Source organism: Mus caroli, chromosome 4 (assembly GCF_900094665.2).
Source record: "Mus caroli chromosome 4, CAROLI_EIJ_v1.1, whole genome shotgun sequence".
In the NCBI taxonomy this organism is placed as follows: domain Eukaryota; kingdom Metazoa; phylum Chordata; class Mammalia; order Rodentia; family Muridae; genus Mus; species Mus caroli.
The window spans coordinates 114,662,700-114,682,299 of NC_034573.1; the positions used below are offsets into that span (position 1 = coordinate 114,662,700).

At 50.5% G+C, this 19,600-nt stretch overlaps 1 protein-coding gene across 1 annotated transcript in view; it reads left to right on the forward strand.

Annotated features, from left to right (window-relative positions):
• The window catches only part of Epha10 (EPH receptor A10), a 35,523-nt gene that overhangs the window by 9,836 nt on the left and 6,087 nt on the right, over positions 1-19,600 (forward strand). The window contains exons 4-8 of the mRNA XM_021161184.2: positions 3,335-3,490; positions 3,953-4,303; positions 8,956-9,089; positions 11,512-11,683; positions 14,698-14,806. Coding sequence (XP_021016843.1) covers positions 3,335-3,490; positions 3,953-4,303; positions 8,956-9,089; positions 11,512-11,683; positions 14,698-14,806 — 922 coding nt within the window. The remainder of the gene's footprint in view (positions 1-3,334; positions 3,491-3,952; positions 4,304-8,955; positions 9,090-11,511; positions 11,684-14,697; positions 14,807-19,600) is intronic.

A 19,600-nucleotide genomic window follows, 5' to 3' on the forward strand; every position in this document is an offset into this window, starting at 1 on the left:
GAGAGAGAGAGAGAGAGAGAGAGAGAGAGAGAGAGAGAGAGAGAGATCTCACTCTAGAAGCCAGGATCTGAAGGGAGAAGAGACAGCATCTTCAGCAGAATGTTGGGTTGACAGAATCTTTGTGTGTGAACATATTGTTTGAACAGAAAGAGAGCTTTTATTGTAGAGCAGCGACACTTGTTTATGTGCTGGGGGAGAGAGCCGGTGTCACACCAAATGTGTGCAGGGAGCGATCTGTTCAAGAGAAAAGAGTGTTTTATTACTGACGTGGGTTAAAATTGCTGACGCATGTTGCTAATAAAAAGCAGGACAACTTTTAGTCAGCTTTAGGATTGTTTTAAAATAGTCTATAGTTAGAGCCCTTATGCCTGCATGGAAATGGACTGCTTTTTCTGCTCCACCCCCAGTGACATCACTGGAAAGAGGCAGCAGGCAGAGAGGGTTGCAAAGACCAGTAAAAGAGATGACAGGGGGAGTGTTGGCTTTGAGGAGGGGTGGAAGCCAGGGGTCCAGGGTGGAGCTGGATAGATGTCCTTAAACAGAGGGTGGCTTGTCCCCACCTCTAAGACTGCAGGAGAGGAGATATCAGCCAGATGGAGGTGTTGTGGTTTCCATAACCAGCTGTTGGGGGAGTTACCAACTCACGACCTCTGTGTGCTCTGTCAGATGTGGAGTCATCTGTAACAGGGTGGGGAAATCAGATTCCTGTCTGTCTTATGGTGTGTCTTTAGAACCTAGAATACCTGGTTCATAGCAGGTGATAAACTCGTGGATGCTTAGAGACTGGAGAACTCTGGTTTGTGTTGTGTTCCCTCTCTTCGGACTGAGACCAGATAAAAGTCGCTTGTAATGGCATCATCTCTGCCCAGCGCGGTGGAGGAGATGGGGGAAATCTAGGACAAACTTCCCAAGGGAGGTGCTGTTGGATCTGGACTTTGGAGAGATACACAACTCAGCTGCTGAGGAAGAGGGTGTGAGACATCACGGGTCGGAAGCTCTCTGTGTTCAGAGTAGGCATGGGGCACGGGGAGGGGAGGGGGTCTGCTGGAGAAGGAGAGGAAGGGACCAGAAGCGGTCAGGTTTGCACTGGTCCCTTCAGGCGATCTGAGTGTCTCTTGTAGCCAAGTGGACACTTTCTCAAAGGTAGAGGAGGGAACAAAGCTAAGATCTCCCCAGTCTTTAGGATTATGATTAATGTCATGATTATTTTGGTATTTTATTTGGTTTGAGACGGGGTTTCTCTGTGTCGCCCTGGCAGTCCTAGAAGTCACTCTGTAGGTCAGGCTGGCCTCAAATTTAGAGATCTGCCTACCTCTGCCTCCAGAGTGCTGGGATTAAAAGGCATGTGTTACCACTGCCCGGTGTCCTGTTTTTTCCTTAGTGACCTTGGTTCTTGGTCCGGCCGTAGTCACCATAGGAATCAGTGAGATTTGGCTTCCCTTTAGGGAACACAGACTATCATCAAGTCTCTTGTGGGTCTGCTTGCTGATGCTGTACAGATTACTGGGCCCCCTTGGTGGAGTGACAGAGTTCACTCTACACAGAGCACCTAGTTTGGGCTCCTCCTATGAAGAGCCTTTCTTTCTGGTGGCAAAAGCCATCTGAGAAGGGTAGAGTTCTCCCCAAGAATTAATCTCCCTCCCTGCTGTTGTTCTGTCTTCTTGGATCCAGCCTTTCATCCCTAGCTAAACTAGAGGAAAGGCCCAGGGAGACAGGTGAGGACCCAGCACAAGAGAGGGCAGGAGTCAGGAACCACTGCCCCAAACCTGACTGAGACCTTTTAAAAAATGGGTATTTAAGGCAGGGAGATGGCTCAGAGGTAAAATGCTTGCTGCACCAGCCTGAAGGTCTGAGTTGAGATGCCCAGCATCCACAAAATGTTAGGTATGGCAGAGCTTGTCTGAAACCCCAGCACAGGAAGGGGGCAGCAAACCCCAGAGGGTTTCTGGCCAGCTAGAATAGCTGAGACCCTGGGCTTCTGATTTGTGGAGAGAGCCTGTCTCAAAAACTAAGTTGTGCAGTAACAGAGGAAGACACTTGACGTGGAGCTCTGGTCTGTTTGTGTTCACAGATGGGCAAGCACACCCCCTGCACACACAAATGGATAAAATAGAATCAGATAGGTGTTCAGAGGATGGTCATGCCTGGCCTGAGATTCCAGCACTCAGGAAAGGAAGGAAGAACAAAAATTCAAGGTCATCTTCAGCTACAAGGACGGTTGAAGGCTAACCTGGGCTGCACGAGAGCCTGTCTCAATCAGTCTGTTAGTCAATAAAGTGTGTGTTTATTTGTTTCTTTGGGTCTCAGAGGGAGAAACAGTAGTTACTACCACTACCACATCTGCAGTCCACACAGATCGTATCTGTGTTTTATCTCAGTCAGTCCTCCTGAGGCAGGTATTCTACACAAGGCTCAGGAAGATTAACCGACATGCCCAAGGCCACCCAGCAAATACATGCATGTGTGGTGTGGTGTGTGTGTGTGTGTGTGTGTGTGTGTGTGTGTGTGTGTGTGTGTGTGTGTGTGATGCAACTCAGCTATGAACCTGAGCCGGCTTGAGTATCAGCCTGTTCCTATCCTAGGAACTGTGCTTTGGGTTGGGTGGGTGAATGAAGGCAAGGACAGCAAGTCTCCTGAGTGAGCAGTTGAGTTTCCTGAGCAGTCGAAGTCACAATAATCTAGGAAGCCCCCCGGGGCACCAGGCAACTCCACCCCTCCACCTGCCCAGCTCTGCCTCCAAACTGGGGGTCTAGTCTCTCTCTCTCTCTCTCTTTCCCTCCCTCCCTCCCCCCTCTTTCCCTCCCTCCCTCCCCCTCCCCTGCTCTGTCTCTCTCTCTCTCCCTCCCTCCCCACCCCTCTCTGTTTGTCTCTCTGTGTGTACTCATGTGTGTTTCTGCCTGCCTGCCTGCCTACCTGCCTGTCTGTATAAGTGGGATTGTGTATCTGTTTCTGAGTAACAGGGCCCAGCTCCTGGAGGCCCCCCGCCCTTCTTTTCTCTTGCTCCCATCAGGATTGCATCTTTGACCTTAGAGCAATAGTGCTGGGACTTTGAAAGGGGCAATCTGGGGTGGGAATCCCACTAATGGTGGAGCATTTGGCAGCTTAACCTCTCCCAGCCTCACTTTTCTCTTCGTAACCACGGAGATGGAGTCAAATGTATTCACAGGAGTGAACTGTGTCACCATCCCCTGCACACACAGCTTTTGTTAAGGGCCAGAGGAGACTGAGCTAAGAGCTGTCACCCCACTTTCCTCACTCTAATCCAGAAAAAGCAAGAATATAGGGTGAGGCACGGTCAGGAAGGAGATTTCTCCTCACCAACCCCTTCCCACAGCTTGTCCCCCAGGGTTTTACAAGGTGTCCCCAAGGAGGCCCCTCTGCTCGCCCTGCCCGGAGCACAGCTTGGCCCTGGAGAACGCTTCTACATTCTGTGTGTGCCAGGACACCTATGCTCGCTCGCCCACCGACCCGCCCTCAGCTTCCTGCACCCGTGAGTTTCCCTTCTGACTGGGCTTGGAGAGGGGAAACGCCACCCACGAACTACTGAGGCGGGGTGGGGTAGGGTGGGAGGCGAGAGGTTGCAAATTGGACTGACAGGGCAAAAAGGAAGGCCTGGGGTGGGTCTGGAAACCTGGGCTTGGGACTCAGGAATCTAGAAGGATGGAAATGGGGGGCAGGATTCTCTGTGGGTGGCCGTCTGGGGAGTACCTTACCCATCTCCCTCATCTCTTCCTGAGCCTGGTTGGGACGTCCCTCCCCTCTGTTATGCCCTCTGTTCCCTGTGACCATGTCCCCATCCCGGTCCCCTCGATCTCCGTACCCGCGCTGCTCCCCACGTCTGCCACCTTCCTTACTGCTCCTACGCCGGGTGTCCAAGCCCCGCACCCCCCCCCCCATGCCTCGCGCTCTTGGGTCCCTGCCCGGTTCCACTCAGCGCCTCCCCATGTCGCAGGGCCGCCGTCCGCGCCGCGAGACCTGCAGTACAGCCTGAGCCGCTCCCCGCTGGCGCTGCGGCTGCGCTGGCTGCCGCCTGCGGACTCAGGCGGCCGCTCCGACGTCACCTACTCGCTGCTGTGCCTGCGCTGCGGGCGCGACGGTCCGGCGGGCGCGTGCCAACCCTGCGGGCCGCGCGTGGCCTTCGTCCCGCGCCAGGCTGGGCTGCGGGAACGCGCCGCCACGCTGCTGCACCTGCGGCCGGGCGCGCGCTACACCGTGCGCGTGGCCGCGCTCAACGGCGTCTCAGGCCCGGCCGCCGCCGCGGGAGCCACCTATGCGCAGGTCACAGTGTCCACCGGACCCGGGGGTAAGGCCGCGCGCCCCATGGGAGACTGTCCCCCACTCCCAGGTGCAGTTCCCTTGCAAGCATCCCAAGGAATTCAGGAATCCACGTGACTGTCCCCCCTCTAATCCCGGATCCAGGTGGTGCCTAGATGTCCCCACTTCTCCCCTCCACCCCCTTTGCGAACTCAGCCACCTTGCAGGAGCAGGGACACAGGCAGGTTCAGAACGCAGGCAACAGAGTGGCGGCGCTACCCGTTTCTGAGTCTCCAGCGGGATGAAAACCACCTTCGACACTACACCTTTCGCATCCTTGACATTTTCTTCTGATTTGTCTCTCCTCTGGTGCACACTTTCAAGTAATCCCTCGAGTGCCCTCTGCAAGATGGATAAGCGCATGCGGTGGCTTCTGAGTCTTTCCCATCTGATTGGTGTGTGACCCTCCTTCCCTGTCTTCTGTGACCCTACCCTGTCGGTTGGGTTTCCAGCGAGGCCTGGGGTGATTTTCATTCTTTTGTAAGTACCTTGGGTGTAGAGATGTGCACACACAGGGGTGTTTGAATAATTTCTTAGCCTGCCAATGAAAATGAAAAACATAGCCAATATGATTTCTTTTCACTCTCGCCTGGCTGGACCCTTTGATCCGAACTTTCTTTTTTCACTCCTCAGGAAGTTTTCTTGGTAGCTGCTTTGAGTGGCCTCCCTCTGTATCTCTTAACCCAATCTTTAAGCCTTGGGTTTTCCATCCCTTTTCTCATTCTCACATCTTGTCACTTTTTCCGCTCTTAATCCCTTTCCTAGGACTTTGAGAGCGATTTCCCAATCTACTTGGTTTTCTGGGACACTTCTGTTCTTTATTGTTTCTGTTGAGACTTAACCCTTGCTATTGCGTTTACATTTTGAACAGGTCAAGGCCTGAGAATGTAGCTCAAAGGTGCCGAGAATTTGCCTAGCATGCTAGAGGCATTGGGTTTGTTCACAGGTAGCAAAGAAGGAAGAAAAGAAACAGAGAGGCATGTCCAATCCCAGCACTCAGTTCAAGGTCATTCTGACACACAAAGTGAATCTGAGCTCAGTCTGGGCCACAGGAAACTTTGTCTTAAAGAATAAAAGTGTGGCCAGGCTTGATGGTAAACTCCTTTAATGTTGGTACGTGTGAGAGACAGAGACACGCAGAATCTCTGTTAGTTTGAGGCCTGCCTGGTCTACACAGGGAGTTCCAGGACAGCCAGGGCTATACAGAGAGACTTTGCCTTAAAAGGAAAACAAACAAACAAAAAAACCCAAAAAACCAAACCAACCAAAACAAAACAACCCAACTAGTATTATTGCTACAATGTTTTATACGTATGACTATTTCTATAAAACTCTCTTTATAATATATATATATGTGTGTGTATGTAACAAATATATTTACACATAGTATATTATTATATTTTCTCATTATTTTATGTTCATGAGTGTTTTGCCTGCATGTGTGTCTGTGTACCGTGCTTGTGCTTAGTAGCAACAAAGGTCAGAAGAATATACTGGATCTCTGGAACTGGCATTACAGACAGTTGTTGCGATCTGCCATATGGGTACTGGGAATGGAACCCAGGTCCTCTGGAAGAGCAGCCAATGTTCTTAACCACTGAGCCACCTCTCGAGCCCCAGGTAGTGTCTTATGTAGCCAAGGCTGGCCTCTTGAGTTGACTGCTCTGGTCTCTACCTCTCAAGTGTTGGAATTTTAGGAATAGTTCTAGGAAGCAAATTATGGTTTCCTGCATGCTAGACAAATGTCTACCAACTGAGACTGGTCAAGCCTGTACACCCCCTTTTGTGCATCAAGGTCTCACTATATTCTTCTGGCTGGCCTAGAATTTGCTATGTAGATCAGGCTGGCCTTAAACTCATAGAAATCTACTTGCCTCTGCTTTTTGAGTCCTGTGATTAAAATTTTGTGCCATCATGCCTGACCCTTTAAAAATATTTAATTTGGGGGCTGCAGAGATGGCTCAGCAGTTAAAAGCACCATCTCCTCTTCCAGAGGTCCTGAGTTCAATCCCCAGCAACTACATGATGTCTCACAACCATCTACAGTATGAACTAGATCTGATGTTCTCTTCTGACATGCAGGTGAACACGCAGATAGAGCACTATATACATAAAATAAAGAAATCTTTTAAAATGCATTTACTTCATTTTAAATGTATGTGTGTATCTAAATGAATTTATGTGTACCATATGAACATTCATGTGGGTGCCTGCAAAGGCCAGAGTATCTGACACCCTGGAACTTCATCTGATGTGATGCCGTAAGCACTCTAACCACTGAGCAATCTCTCCAGACACCACCTACCTTAAAAAAAAAGAAAAAGAAACAAGGTCATACTCGTTAGCCCAGGCTAGCCTTAAATCCATAGCAATCCTTCTGCTCAGGTGCTAGGATTTCAGGTGTGTTTACAAGATTACAAGACATCACACTTTTTTTTTTTCCAAGACAGGGTTTTTCTGAGTAGCGCTAGGCCCCAGCTGTCCTGGAACTTGCTTTGTCGACTAGGCTGTGCTTAAACTTAGAGATCTGTCTGCTGCTGCCTCTTGAGTGCTGGGATTAAAGGCATGTACCACCACACCCGGCTGAACCTCTCTCCTCTTAGCTGACATCTTTTATTGGCTAGAACAGAAGTAAGCCCAACCCTAAAGCAATGGATGGTTGGATGGTGAAGGATAGGAATGTCTTAGAGCAGCCAGGCAGTATTGACCTAAGTATTACACACACACACACACACACACACACCACTGCAACCAAAACAGAACTCAGTCAATAGGGCAAGGGAACAGGCTGCTGCAGGTCTCCCTAGAAGCTGTTCTCCTGGCAACTTGGGCTGTGATGACTTCATCATGGACAGCTGGGGCTCAGGCTGAGGTTTTAGTTTGAGTGTTAGGTTTTGTTTTGTTTTTGAGTGTGTGTATATATGATTTTGTGTGTGTGTGTGTGTGTGTGTGTGTGCAGGTATGTATATATGGAGGTCAGAGGATACCCTCTGGTGTCCATTTTTACCTCTCTTGTTTGAGAAAGAACATCTCTGTAAGCCAGGCTAACTGTCCAGAAAGTTTCCAGTACAAAAAAAAAACCTTTACATGTTTTCTGGGGATTTGAACTAAGATTCTCAGGTTTGTATGGCAACTACTTTACCTACTGAGCCGTCTTACTAACCCTTCCTTCTCAGAGCTATCCATTCTTTATCTAACACATCTCTGAGGGGCCAAAATGCAACTGTGTCCGGCTGTGGATTCCCCTGGCCGTCTGATGCTCTTGACTGACAAACTTCAAACGTGACATTTCTTGCCTCTCCCTGACTCTGCCCCCATCTGGGTCGAGAAAGGGCTTTACCACCTCCTAGGAAACTCACTTCTACTTCTAAGCCAGGCCTAAGTGAATTCGGCCTGCCGGGGACAGGGGAGAGAGAGAGTACGCTCAGCAGCTGTGCAGTGGAGCGACAGGCTGCTATTGTCCGGCTCACAAAGACATTGCTTTTTTCAAAGGGTCAGGCACTGGGGAAAAGACTAAAGGATTTTTTTAAAGTTATTTTTAGGATGGGAGACAGTACCGCTCAGTTGGTAGTGTAGCCTAGGGGTCACTACAGCCACGTGGGTCTGTCTAGTCCCACTGGCTTTACAGAGGTTAAAAATACGACACTCCCTCCTTGTCCCCTATACCAGCAATCAGCTGTCAACTGTGGGTTTTGGCTCCAGTGATGTCCATCGGCATCATTGGAATTTAAGAGAGCAGAAACTGGGCCTACTGGGTATACCACGTGAGACCGGAAGCCATAGCCAAGCCCTTGTCAAAGGGCAGGGTATATGTGTGCCGTCTCCACCTCTGCCCTTTGCTATCTGATGTCTATTTTTTTCTGACTCCCTGGCGTCCCAGAATCTGATGCTGCTTTTTGCACTATTTCACGGGCCTCTTGCCTGTGGAGGAAGGACACTGCTGGTCACCAGCCACTCCTGCTGGTGAACTTGATTGAGCCCTTGACTGGGTCGAGTCTCATCCCAAGGCCTTCATATACAATTCTCCATGCTGTGAGGCTGGTTCTCTGAGAATCCTTTGTGAATTCTTTATAGGGTTTTCCACATTGAGATCATGCCATCCCATGAGGCCATTGTGTCTTCCCATTCACGACTTTTGTTTGTTTTTCTTGCCTGGTTGCTTTGGCTAGAGCTTATAGCAGTGACTGGCATCCTGGCCTTTTTCCAGACAGAACGCTCCCTGTCTTTCACTCTTGAGTGTGATGCTCTCTGTGGGCTTCCCACGTTTGTCCTTTATCATGATAGGGTGATTTTCTTCTAATCCTCGCTTGTCTGCAGCCATACCGCCGTGAACAAGCCAATCTGGGCTGCACACTCTCTTAGCTCTTCAAACCACAGGATGAGACTGAAGGATGAGAAGCAAGCAGGATGAGGAGAACTGGGAAGGCAAGCAGGGCTTTCCCTCCCAGTAGGCAACAAAAGTGAGAGAAGCCTTGGCCACAAATTCTCCCTAAACCCCTAGTCCTAGACTCTGCCCTTCAGGCCTCGCGGGCCACGCCCACATTTAACCCCGCTCCCCTGTGCATGCCCTGCTCCTTCTGCCCTCACCCGGAGCTTGTGGGCAGAGAGTCCAGGAGAGCATCCCGCTTTGCTTACTCTCAGCACCATGGGAAGAGGATGAAATCCGCCGGGACCGCGTGGAGCCCCAAAGCGTGTCGCTGTCGTGGCGAGAGCCTGTGCCTGCTGGAGCTCCTGGAACCAACAGCACAGAGTATGAGATCCGCTACTATGAGAAGGTGAGTCCCAGCAGGAAACAGCCTAGTCCCAGCCTGCCTGCTTTCCTCAGACTTATTCTTCAGCCATGAGGCCTCTTCAGACCCTCCCTTCCTTCTGTCTCTCTTTCCTCACCCACAGACAGCTCCAGTTCATCTCCTTGGTTTAGGGTTTAGCAGAGATAAAGAGCTGGCTGTGGGGCGGGTCTGTTTTGCCTGGCTGAGTTTGCAAATATGACAAAAGCAGACACTTTTGCAAAAGAAAGGCACACAAAGATATGTGTGAGCCACATGAACACATTGCCAAGCTGGTGGTAGGGTGGGGTGGAGAATGTTCCAGAATGGGGGTCTGCATTCCTGTGGCTTACTATAGAAGGATGTGAGTGGTGCAACACTTATTAAATCCATACATCCTCGTGTATGTCATATATGTATATGTCTATGTATATATGATGGTGCACACACCTTAAATTCCAGCAAAGGCAGGCAGATCTCTGAATTGGAGGTCAGCCTGGGATACATAGAAAAAAAAAAACAAACAAACCCTGTCTAAATAAATAAATGCTCACCATCAAATCCATAGAGTTATTTTAGTTTTGAGATAGGGTCTTGCCATGTAGCCCTGCTGACCTCAGCCTCTAGACCACCATCCTCAGCTTTCTATATAGCAAACAGAGCCTTGTGAGAAACTTTTTTGTTTGCTTTGAGACAGGTTCTCTCTGTGGAGCCTTAGTTGGTCTGGGATTCACTGTGTAGACCAGGATAGCCTTGAGTTTATCTTGACCTCTGTCAAGATAGATCTTGTCTCTGTCTCCTCATAAACCTAATCTCTAACTCCTGCCTGCTGGGATTGAAGGCGTTGTGGGCATGCGCGCCACACCCAGCCTTCTGCCTAATGCTGTGATTCTTGTCCCTATCCCCACCCCAGGCTGCCTCCCTCTAATGCCCCTCCTCACACATAACCTTATGGCCTTCTCTTTTCTTATCCTCCTCTTTTTTTTTTTTTTTTTTTTTCTTTTTGAGACTGGGTTTCTCTGTATAGCCCTGGCTGTCCTGGAACTCACTTTGTAGACCAGGCTGGCCTCGAACTCAGAAATCTGCCTGCTTCTGCTTCCCAAGGGCTGGGATTAAAGGCGTGCGCCACCACGCCTGGCTTTCTTCTCCTCCTCTTTTATTTGTGGTTTAGTTATTTATTTTTATTTTGAGATCAGGCCTTCTGTAGCCCCAACTAGCCTCCTGCCTCCACCTCCCACGTGCTGGGATTACAGGCATTTGGCTCCCGGGCCACCTTTCTCTTCTCCATTGCATTTTCAATCTGCGGTTAGCGATACTTCAGCTGTGATTTGATGAATGGAGTTGTTTCCCACCCCATGCTCTCTTTCCCCATCAATTTGGCGTCTTTAGCTCTGGGACGTGATCATCTGGGAAATGGTGCCTCACTTTTATGCAAATTAATTCATTAAAGAGAAACTTCTTCCCGAGGGTGACAAGATTCCACTCCCTCAGCGCTATGTAGGGCTTTGCTGAGTCAGATAATGGCTTTGATTAATAGAAGTCTGTCGAGAGCTGTGACAGTTGGTGCCCAGGAAAAAACCGGGTCGCCATGTCACTTTTGGATGTATGAGCCTGGGTGACCAGGATGGGGAGCTGCTGGCTGAGAGGAGGGGAGCAGGCAGGGCTTCTTGGTGAACATGGTCTTTCTTTGTATGAGGCTCGTCAGCCATCGAGGTGGATTTCCTATAAGTCTAAAGCTCAGATCAAAGCTGTGGGCTGGAGAGATGGCGTTGGGGGAGAAGTTTGAGCCTAGAGAGGAACTTTGGGTGTCAGATGTACTGGGGTACAGCAAAGGTCAGACCTGAAAGATTTAAAAATGTCACCCTGGCTGGCCCTTCCTTAACAAGGCTGGGGGTGGAGAGCACGGGGTGAGTAGGGGAGGCTTCACAAGGGCTGCCTAAGACCCAGCACAGGAAGTAGCTGCTCACAAGTTACAGTCTGCACTCTCCTGAGCCTCCAGCTAAGTCTGTCTTTACCCCTGGAGTCTGGGTGCCTCATCTGGGAATCCAAACAGAGCAAAGCCAACAAGATAATCCTTGCTCTCCTCTGCTTTGCAAATCAGATGACAGGGAGATGAAAAGCCTTGTGATTACCAAGGACAGGGCAGGTGGCTATGTGAGGCTTGTTTTTGCTCTGGCCTGCCTCATCCCTGGATGGCCAAACTCTGGTAGCCACCACCTACTCAACCCTGCAAAGGAAGCTCTGCCCTATTATGGGGTTGAGTCTTGAGGAGAGAGGCACTGGGGATTCTATGGAAGAAATTGCTGCTGTCTCTCAGATGATGTGGGTCAGGTTCCCCCGCCCCCCAATTTCAGGGTAGTCCCTTGCGTCTCTCTGTCCCACCCTCCTCTCAGCCTCTTGGGTTGGGGCCTCACTACTCCATCTTCTCCAGGGTCAGAGTGAACAGACTTACTCCACAGTGAAGACAGGAGCACCGGCTGTCACTGTCACCAACCTGAAGCCTGCTACCAGATACGTTTTTCAGATCCGGGCGGCATCCCCAGGACCTTCGTGGGAGGCCCAGAGCTTCAGTCCAAGCATCGAAGTGCAGACTCCAGGGGAAGGTAAGTGATGTGTGTGAGTGCTTAGAAGATTCTGGATGCAGGCAGCAGGAGAGACAAGGGGAGGGATTAAGGGAGTCCAGAAGGGAGTCACAGAAGAGCTTCAGGTCTTTAATCCCAGCACTAGGGAAGCAGAGCTGGCAGATCTCCTGAGTTCAAGGCCAACCTGATCTCCAGAGTGAGTTCCAGGACAGCCAGGGGTACACAGTGAAACTCTGTCTCAAAAAGCTGAAAACCAAAATCAACAACAAAACCTGACCCAAACAAACAAACAAAGGGGGAAATAAAAGCCACTTCACATCTTAGAGAATTTGAGATCCACCTGCAGTAGTAACCCACTGGTCATCTTCCCTGGAGCACAGGGACCCCTAACACCTGTGCCAGCTGGTGTGCCCCTCCTTGGAAGATGACTCTTTATGAAACATCCTGACCCAGCCTTGTCAAGATCACCTCTCTCTGGGCCTTGCCGGATCCTCCCTGCTGCTTTTCCCTCTGGTCCTCCTTGATGCACTGTCTGCCATCCTCTCCAGGCTTAGCATGTGAAGGCAACTTGAGACCAGGAAGGGGCACAGGCCACTAATCCGGGCACTTGGAAAGCTTGAGAAAGAACCGTTGAGGGCCAAGTGCCTCTACATAGAACTCAAGGTCAGCAGAGATGACATCAATAAGTAGTAGAGCTGGAGGTGAACGAGTATAATCCCCCAGCGTGTGGGAGGGAAGGAAGGGGAACCCAAGAGTTTGAGGCCAGCCTGGGCCACATGAAATCCTGCCTCCAGAAACAAGAAAGGGAGCTGGAGAGATGGCTCGTGGTTAAGAGCACTGTCTGCTCTTCCAGAGGTCCTGAGTTCAAATACCAGCAACCACATGATGGCTCACATCACATCTGTAATGGGATCTGATGCCCTCTTCTGGTGTGTCTATAGACAGCTACAGTGTACTCATATAAATACAAAGAAAAAAAGAAAAAAGAAACAAGATAGGAAGGGAGGGAGAGAGAGGGAGAGGAAAGAAGAATGGAAGGGACAGAGGAGGGAGAGAGGGAGGGAGAGAGGGAGGGAGGGAGGGAGAAGTGAATGGTGTATAAACCACTTCTCAATAAAGTTCCAACGACAAAAGAAAGCTGAACTCCCTATCTTTCAATGGCCTCCTTCCTGGTGCCTTGCCCGCTTCTTCCCCTGCCTTCCAGTAACCCCCATCCCCCATCCCCCTTCAGCACACAGCTCTAAGCTTGACTCTCTCTCTGTTGCTCACCTGCTGGCCCTAGCCCTCAGGATCTCACCCTGGGCAGCTCATCATAGTATTTACCCCAACAAAGGCAGCTCCCCCTAAGAGGCATCCTGGCACCTGCTGTCAAGATAAGAATTCTTCCCAACCTGCTCCACAACTGTAATCCAAGATAGGAAATGCTGGGAGCCTGAAGAGAGGTGAAGATGAAATATGGAGACAGCCCTGGATCGGGGAAGATGGACAGGTGCTGGCAAGAGCAGATGAGAGCCATGTCTTGAGACTGGGGAATATTTGAACAAGTGGAAGCGAGTAAGGAAGGCGTTTGGTAGTGGAGGCCACCTGAGCCCACCTCACCATGCCCTGTTGGACTGGCTACATTGCCTGGTCCCCAGGCTTGAGCCAGCCTCCTCTGCCTTCCTCACCCTAAGCCTACTACAGAAAGCCATCTTTCTACTCAGCGTCCTGTGCCTCTTCACACCCTCCTTCCCATCCTGACTCCCAACTCCAGAAGCTATCTCTGTCCTTCCCTCTCCAGCCAGGCAGGAACAGGCAGTTCACTCCTCCTGGACAGTTCGTTCTCTTTAGCCTGCATCCAAGGTCCTCTAGATGTGCCTCCCCAATATCCCTCCATTCCCAGATTCAGCTTCCACCCTGCTCCCCTCTGCCTCTGTAGGGTGTATCCTCCAGTTCTGTGGGCTGCTTATCATTTCCCAGGCCCCACTTGTGCATGTGGGCCTGGGATGCAGACTCTGTGTCTTTCGGTCTCCCAGCCCTCCACCCTGCTCTGGGTATGGTTTTCTCTATAGTTAAGTATTGTTTATATTGCTTACTAACTTATTTACTCTTGTCTCTCAGTCTGGGCCTGCAGACTGGGGTCCTGTGAGTGTCTGTCCAGTTTCGAAGCTGCTTTGACATTAGGCAGAGGATTTGGGGGGCAGGTTCCAGTCTTGGGTTCACCTGGGTGTGGTGGCACATGATGTAATCTCAGCACTTGGGAGGCAGAGGCAGAAGGGTCAGGAGTTCAGAGTCACCCTTGGCTACATAAGTTGGGGGTCAGCCCAGGTTACAAGATTACGCCATTTTGAAAACGAAATCAAAACCCTGTGTTCCCACCACTTAGAAGCTGTGTGATTTTGGACGAATTAGGTAACTTTCCTCAACTTGTCTCCTCTGCTTTAACTGGAGACTGTGACCCTCCCAGGACTTGTGGAGTGATGAGGCCAGATGGTATGAAGTTCAGGTATGAAGCAGCCTGTCTTAGACACAGGCATGCTCGATGTTGAGGCACTGCTGTTGGCGGATACTCCGTGCTGGGGAAGGGACTCAGAGCAGAGGCTGTGACTCTGCAGAGCTTCTGGAAGTCACTTGTTGCCTTGAAAGGCATAAGGGGGGCTGGAGAGATGGCTCAGCGGTTAAGAGCACTGACTGCTCGTTTGAAGGTCCTGAGTTCAATTCCCAGCAACCACATGGTGGCTCACAACCATCCGGCGCCCTCTACTGGAGGGTCTGAAGACAGCTATAGTGTACTTAAATATAATTTAAAAAAAAAAAAAAAAGGCATAAGGGGAGGCCAACCCCAGCAACCGGGACTCTTGCCTCCTCTCAGAGCTAAGCTACAGTTGGGAGGCCCTGCCTGCAAGCAGAGGGGTTTGGCACACTAATTGCCACCTTGGGTGTTGGTCACTGTGCACCAAACGTCTGAGGGATTCTCCTGGCCTTGGTGCTTGCCCAGGAGCCTAGTCCTTTGCCTACCTCAGCCCCCTGTTTTGTTTTTTGTTTTTCCTCTCTAGTTGCCCCAGGGTCCAGGGACCAGAGCCCTGCAGTGGTTGTCACCGTGGTGACCATCTCAGCCCTCTTGGTCCTGGGCTCCGTGATGAGTGTGCTGGCCATCTGGAGGAGGTAGGTAGCTGGTTTCACCCCGGGGACCTCTGGTAGGTTCTGTCCCCATGTGCATAAAATATGTACACACAAGAACCTATAAGTGCAACACACACACCAAGTTCACAGACTGAGACTCAAGCACACTGCTGCATAGATTCCAATGCCGCCAGGGAACACACGCCAGCGACCCCAGCACTTAGGTTGTGGAGGCAGGGAGGTCAGGGGTTCAAGCCCTACTTCAGCTACATATAGAATTTGAGGCCGTCCTGGACCCTTGCCTTCCCCTCCCTTCAAAAAGGTAGCAGTGTGACCAGGGCGGCCCCTCCCCCACACGCTGCTCACGCACCAGCTGCAGGCACTGCAGCTAGCTCAGCCGTGCTGGGATGAAGGGGATTTAGCTCCTTAACTCATTAAATGTCAGAAGGCATCGCGGAGGATGGAATCAAGCTCCAGCTGCTCCTGTGCGATTAGGATTCTCCCGAGTGCCTCGCGGGCCGGGGCTCTGGCCCCCGGGGGGATCTTGAACACAAGCAAAGAGGAAAAAGTCAGTAAGTGGGTGGGAGAGAGGGGGGCAGGTTGGGAAACTCATCCGTCTGAGCCACGCCCCTCTCCTCTAAGAAGCTTGCAGGCAAAAAACAGTGGGGAAGATGAGGGAGGGGACTGGGGGAAAGAAAGGGAGGGGCCAGGTCTGGTTGGAAGAAGACTCCATTTCCTTTGCACAAAGCAGAGACTTATTAGCAGTGTGTATCCCCACCCTGCCTGGGGCCCCATGCTACATCCAGGGGTCCCTGGCAACCCCATTCTGGGGCTGTGGTAGGCAGAGCTGGTGGGTTGGAGCTGGGCGTTGAGGCAAAGCGGGCTGGCTGGGGAGCCTCATCTCAAGGGTCTGAGCCACCCGCGGGCTAGAGGAAGAGTGAGTGTTTCTTTGATACTGGCTATTTGCATGGCCTTGACCAAAGCTGGTGACAGAGGAGAGATGATTGTCCGGCAGCTCCAGGAGCCATTTGTGTCAGGCAGATGTGACAAGCTGGGATCAAAGGCATGAGCACTGAGGAGACAGAGGCAAGTGGAACTGTGAGTTCAAGGCTAGCTTGGTCTCCATAGAGAGTTCCAAGATCGCCAGAGCACAACAGAGAGACACTGTCTCAAAAGGGGTGGGGGAGGGAGGACAAGGAGGAGAAGCAGGGCAAGCATGGGAACTCCTTCCTCACAGAGCCTCACAGGACTTACCGTACTCTGGGTCTGCTGGGACATCAGGGATGGGCAGCTGCTGGGAGCATCCTGGCTTTAACCATCAGGGCTGTGGAGGCAGGAGAGTTACCAATGTACTGGAACAGGCTAGGATTAGCTACAGCCTAGCTGCCCACTTCAGGACAAGAGTAAATAAGTTACCATACCAAGTAATGGATTGAATTACAAGATTTTCTTTTTAAAGGTTTGTTTTTAGGCATGTGTATATTTATGGGCGAGAGTGGATGTGGGGTATTCATGTGTGTGTGTGTGTGTGTGTGCGTGTGTGTGTGGTCACATCTACTCCAACAAGGCCATACCTCCCTGATCCTTCCTAGATAGTTCCACTAGCTTGAGACAAGGCATATGAGACTATGGGGCCATTCTCATCCAGACCACACACTGAGCCTTAGTAAGTATGTTAGCCATCTGTTGCTGTGACAAAATGTACAACACAGTCAACTCATGACAAAGAAAAGTTTTGGGAGACTCACAGTTTCAGTAGTTTGATCAAGTAGCCTTGGTCTTGTGGGTAGCAAGTTATCACAATAGGAGCTCATAGCAGAGGCTCACTTCATTGGCAGCCAGCAAGCAGAAAATCAGGAAGGGACTGGGGTCACAATGTTCTCCTAAAGGGCATGTCCTCAGTGGCCCAATTTATTTCTCCCAGAGCACATCTCCCAAAGGCCCCACCACCTCCTTTTTCACCCCAGGCTGTGGACCACGTCGTTTAGCACTCAAGCCTTTGGGGGACAGTCCAAATTCACACCATATGCCAGTGTGATGGTACACACCTTTGAGGTTAGCCTGGTCTATATATGGAGTTGCAAGACAGCCAGGATTACAAAATGAGACCAACTCACAGCAACAAAACAAGAAACAAAAGTAAAACACCCACACTATGTCTGTAAACTCTTTGTTAGCATGGTGTTGTAGGCAGGGCTGTCTTTTTTTTTTTTATATGTACTTTTTATTAGGTAAAGAGCTGTCTTCATTATGGTTTTATTACATAGGAAAAAAAATGAGCCACTCAGTTCCACAGCCACTGTGTGGGAATGCTGGGATGCAAGAGCTCACAGTGGATTGCAAAGGGCATGCGTCAGAGTCCTTTCATGCCATTCTCTCCTGTGACACATCTCCCTTTTGCAAAACTGTTCCCCAATCCTACTTCCTTCCTCGGTAGGACCTTGTCTCCTATGCTTTCTCTTCCCTCGGTTCCTGTGACAGCCCACTTCTATTCCTCTTCTGCATCCTCTTCCCATCTCCTTCCCATCCTCTTCTGCATCCCCTTCCCATCCTCTTCCCATCCCCCTCTGCAGCTCTCTTCCCCTCACTCTAGCCTGATCATTCCCAGTTCTTCCTTTCAGGCTCCCTCGTCGCCACGCCCCCACCCCCCCACCCCCCGACCCCCTGACCCCCTCCTGGCAGAGTACAGAGCCCTGGTTTGTATTTTCAGAACAGCTTCACCTTCCATCAGATTCCCTACTCATAGACTCCTCTGCATCTCCCACCACCCAGGAGTTAATAAATCCACACTATAAGCCTGCTGTAGCAAGCTAAGGCATCTAAACTTTCCTGTTTTGCTTGGCAGTAGCTCTCCGTGAGCTCTCTGGGCTCCTCGATCTTTGGTTCAGCTACCTGCAGTCTCCAAGCCCTATGGTCCTGTCATCTTGTCCTTCCACAGATCTCTCACAGGATTGGTCATCCCATAGCTCAAGCTACTGCCATCTCCTGAGGGAACTATAGATGGCTCCCTTCTGGCTGCCGGGGTCTTCTTAAGTGTAAGCTGGGGAAAAAAAACCAAAACATATAAAATATAAATTAAGTCAGAGCATTTCCTTGCTCCAGGTCCCCACCAGCTTTCCTTTGCTCCCAGAACAAAAGCCAGAGCCTTCGTGGGGCCAGGGAAGGCCAGTCTCATGTCTCCAGATCCACATTGCCCTGGGCTTTGCCTCTGGCTCAGGAAAGATCAGCCTGTTACTCCTGACAGGGTAGTATGGAGCTTTGGGCCAGGAGTGTAGACTTGCACATCTCTGGAGTTTGCTCAAAGCAAAATCACCAGGAACAGTGATGGCACTGAAGAGCTAGAGGGATGGGCTTCGGGTTGTCTGTGTGCTGAGAGGAAAAGGTTGTCAGACTGCAAACCATGGCTACAGCTGTGACTAAGGCAGCAAAAGGCAAAGAATGGGGGGGGGGCGGTAGGGGAAGAATCTTTCAGCAGGGGTGGTGAAGTGCGAAAAAGTGCTTGCCATCAAGTTTGGTGACCTGAGTTCAATCCCTGGAACCCACATAGTGGAAGGAGAGAAACTGTTCCCTCGTTTTCTGACTTCCACAGGAGTGCCAGTCATAGCACGTTCGTGCACACGTGCACGCATACATACATGCATACATGCATACACACACACACACACAAAGAGGTAATTTTTAAAAAAGATTTATTTATTTATGTATTTATTTAAGAGTGCTCCATCTGCATGTACACCTGCATGCCAGAAGAGGGCATCAGATCCCATTACATGGTTATGAGCCACCATGTGGTTGCTGAGAATTGAACTCAGAATCTCTGAAAGAGCAGTCAGGGCTCTTAACTACTGAGCCATCTCTCCAGCCTGAGAGAGGTAATTTTTAAGAAGGGTGTCTTCAGACACCCCAGAAGAGGGCATCAGATCTCATTACAGATGGTTGTGAGCCACCATGTGGTTTCTGGGATTTGAACTCAAGACCTTAGGAAGAGCAGTCAGTGTCTTTGCCTCCCAAGTGCTGGGATTAAAGCCATGCACCACCATGCCCGGCCCAAGGTAATTTTTAAAAGATTGAAATATACTGGGCAGTGATGGCACATGCCTTTAATCCCAGCACTTGGGAGGCAGAGGCAGGCGGATTTCTAAGTTCAAGGCCAGCCTGGTCTACAGAGTGAGTTCCAGGACAGCCAGGGCTACACAAAGAAACACTTTCTTGAAAAAAAAAAAACCCTCCCCCCCAAAAAAAGGAAGGAAGAAAGGGGGGGTTGTAAACATGGCTTAGTGAGCCAGGCATAGTGGCACATACCTTTAATCTCCTCATTTGGGAGGCAGAGGCAGGTAGATCCCTGTTTTTGTTAGGGTTTTACTGCTGTGAACAGACACCAAGACCAAGACAACTCTTATAAGGGCAACATTTAATTGGGGCTGGCTTACAGGTTCAGAGGTTCAGTCCATTATATCAAGGTAGGAGCATGGTTCAGGAAGAAGTGAGAGTTCTACATCTTCATCTGCAGGCTGCTAGGAGGAGACTGTTTCCAGCCAGCTAGGAGGAGGGTCTCAAAACTCACACCCACAGTGACACACCTACTCTAACAAGGTCACACCTCCTAATAGTGCCATGCCCTGGGCCAAGCATATTCAAGCCACCACAATCTCTGTAGGCCAGCCTGGTCTACAGAGTGAGTTCCAGGATAGCCAATACTACACAGAGAAACCCTGTCCTGAAAAATCAAACCAACCAACCAACCAACCAACCAACCAACCAACCAACCGATGGCGTAGTGGAGAAGGGCACGCAAGAACCCACAAGGTGGAAGGAGCTTTTTTTTTTTTTTTTTTT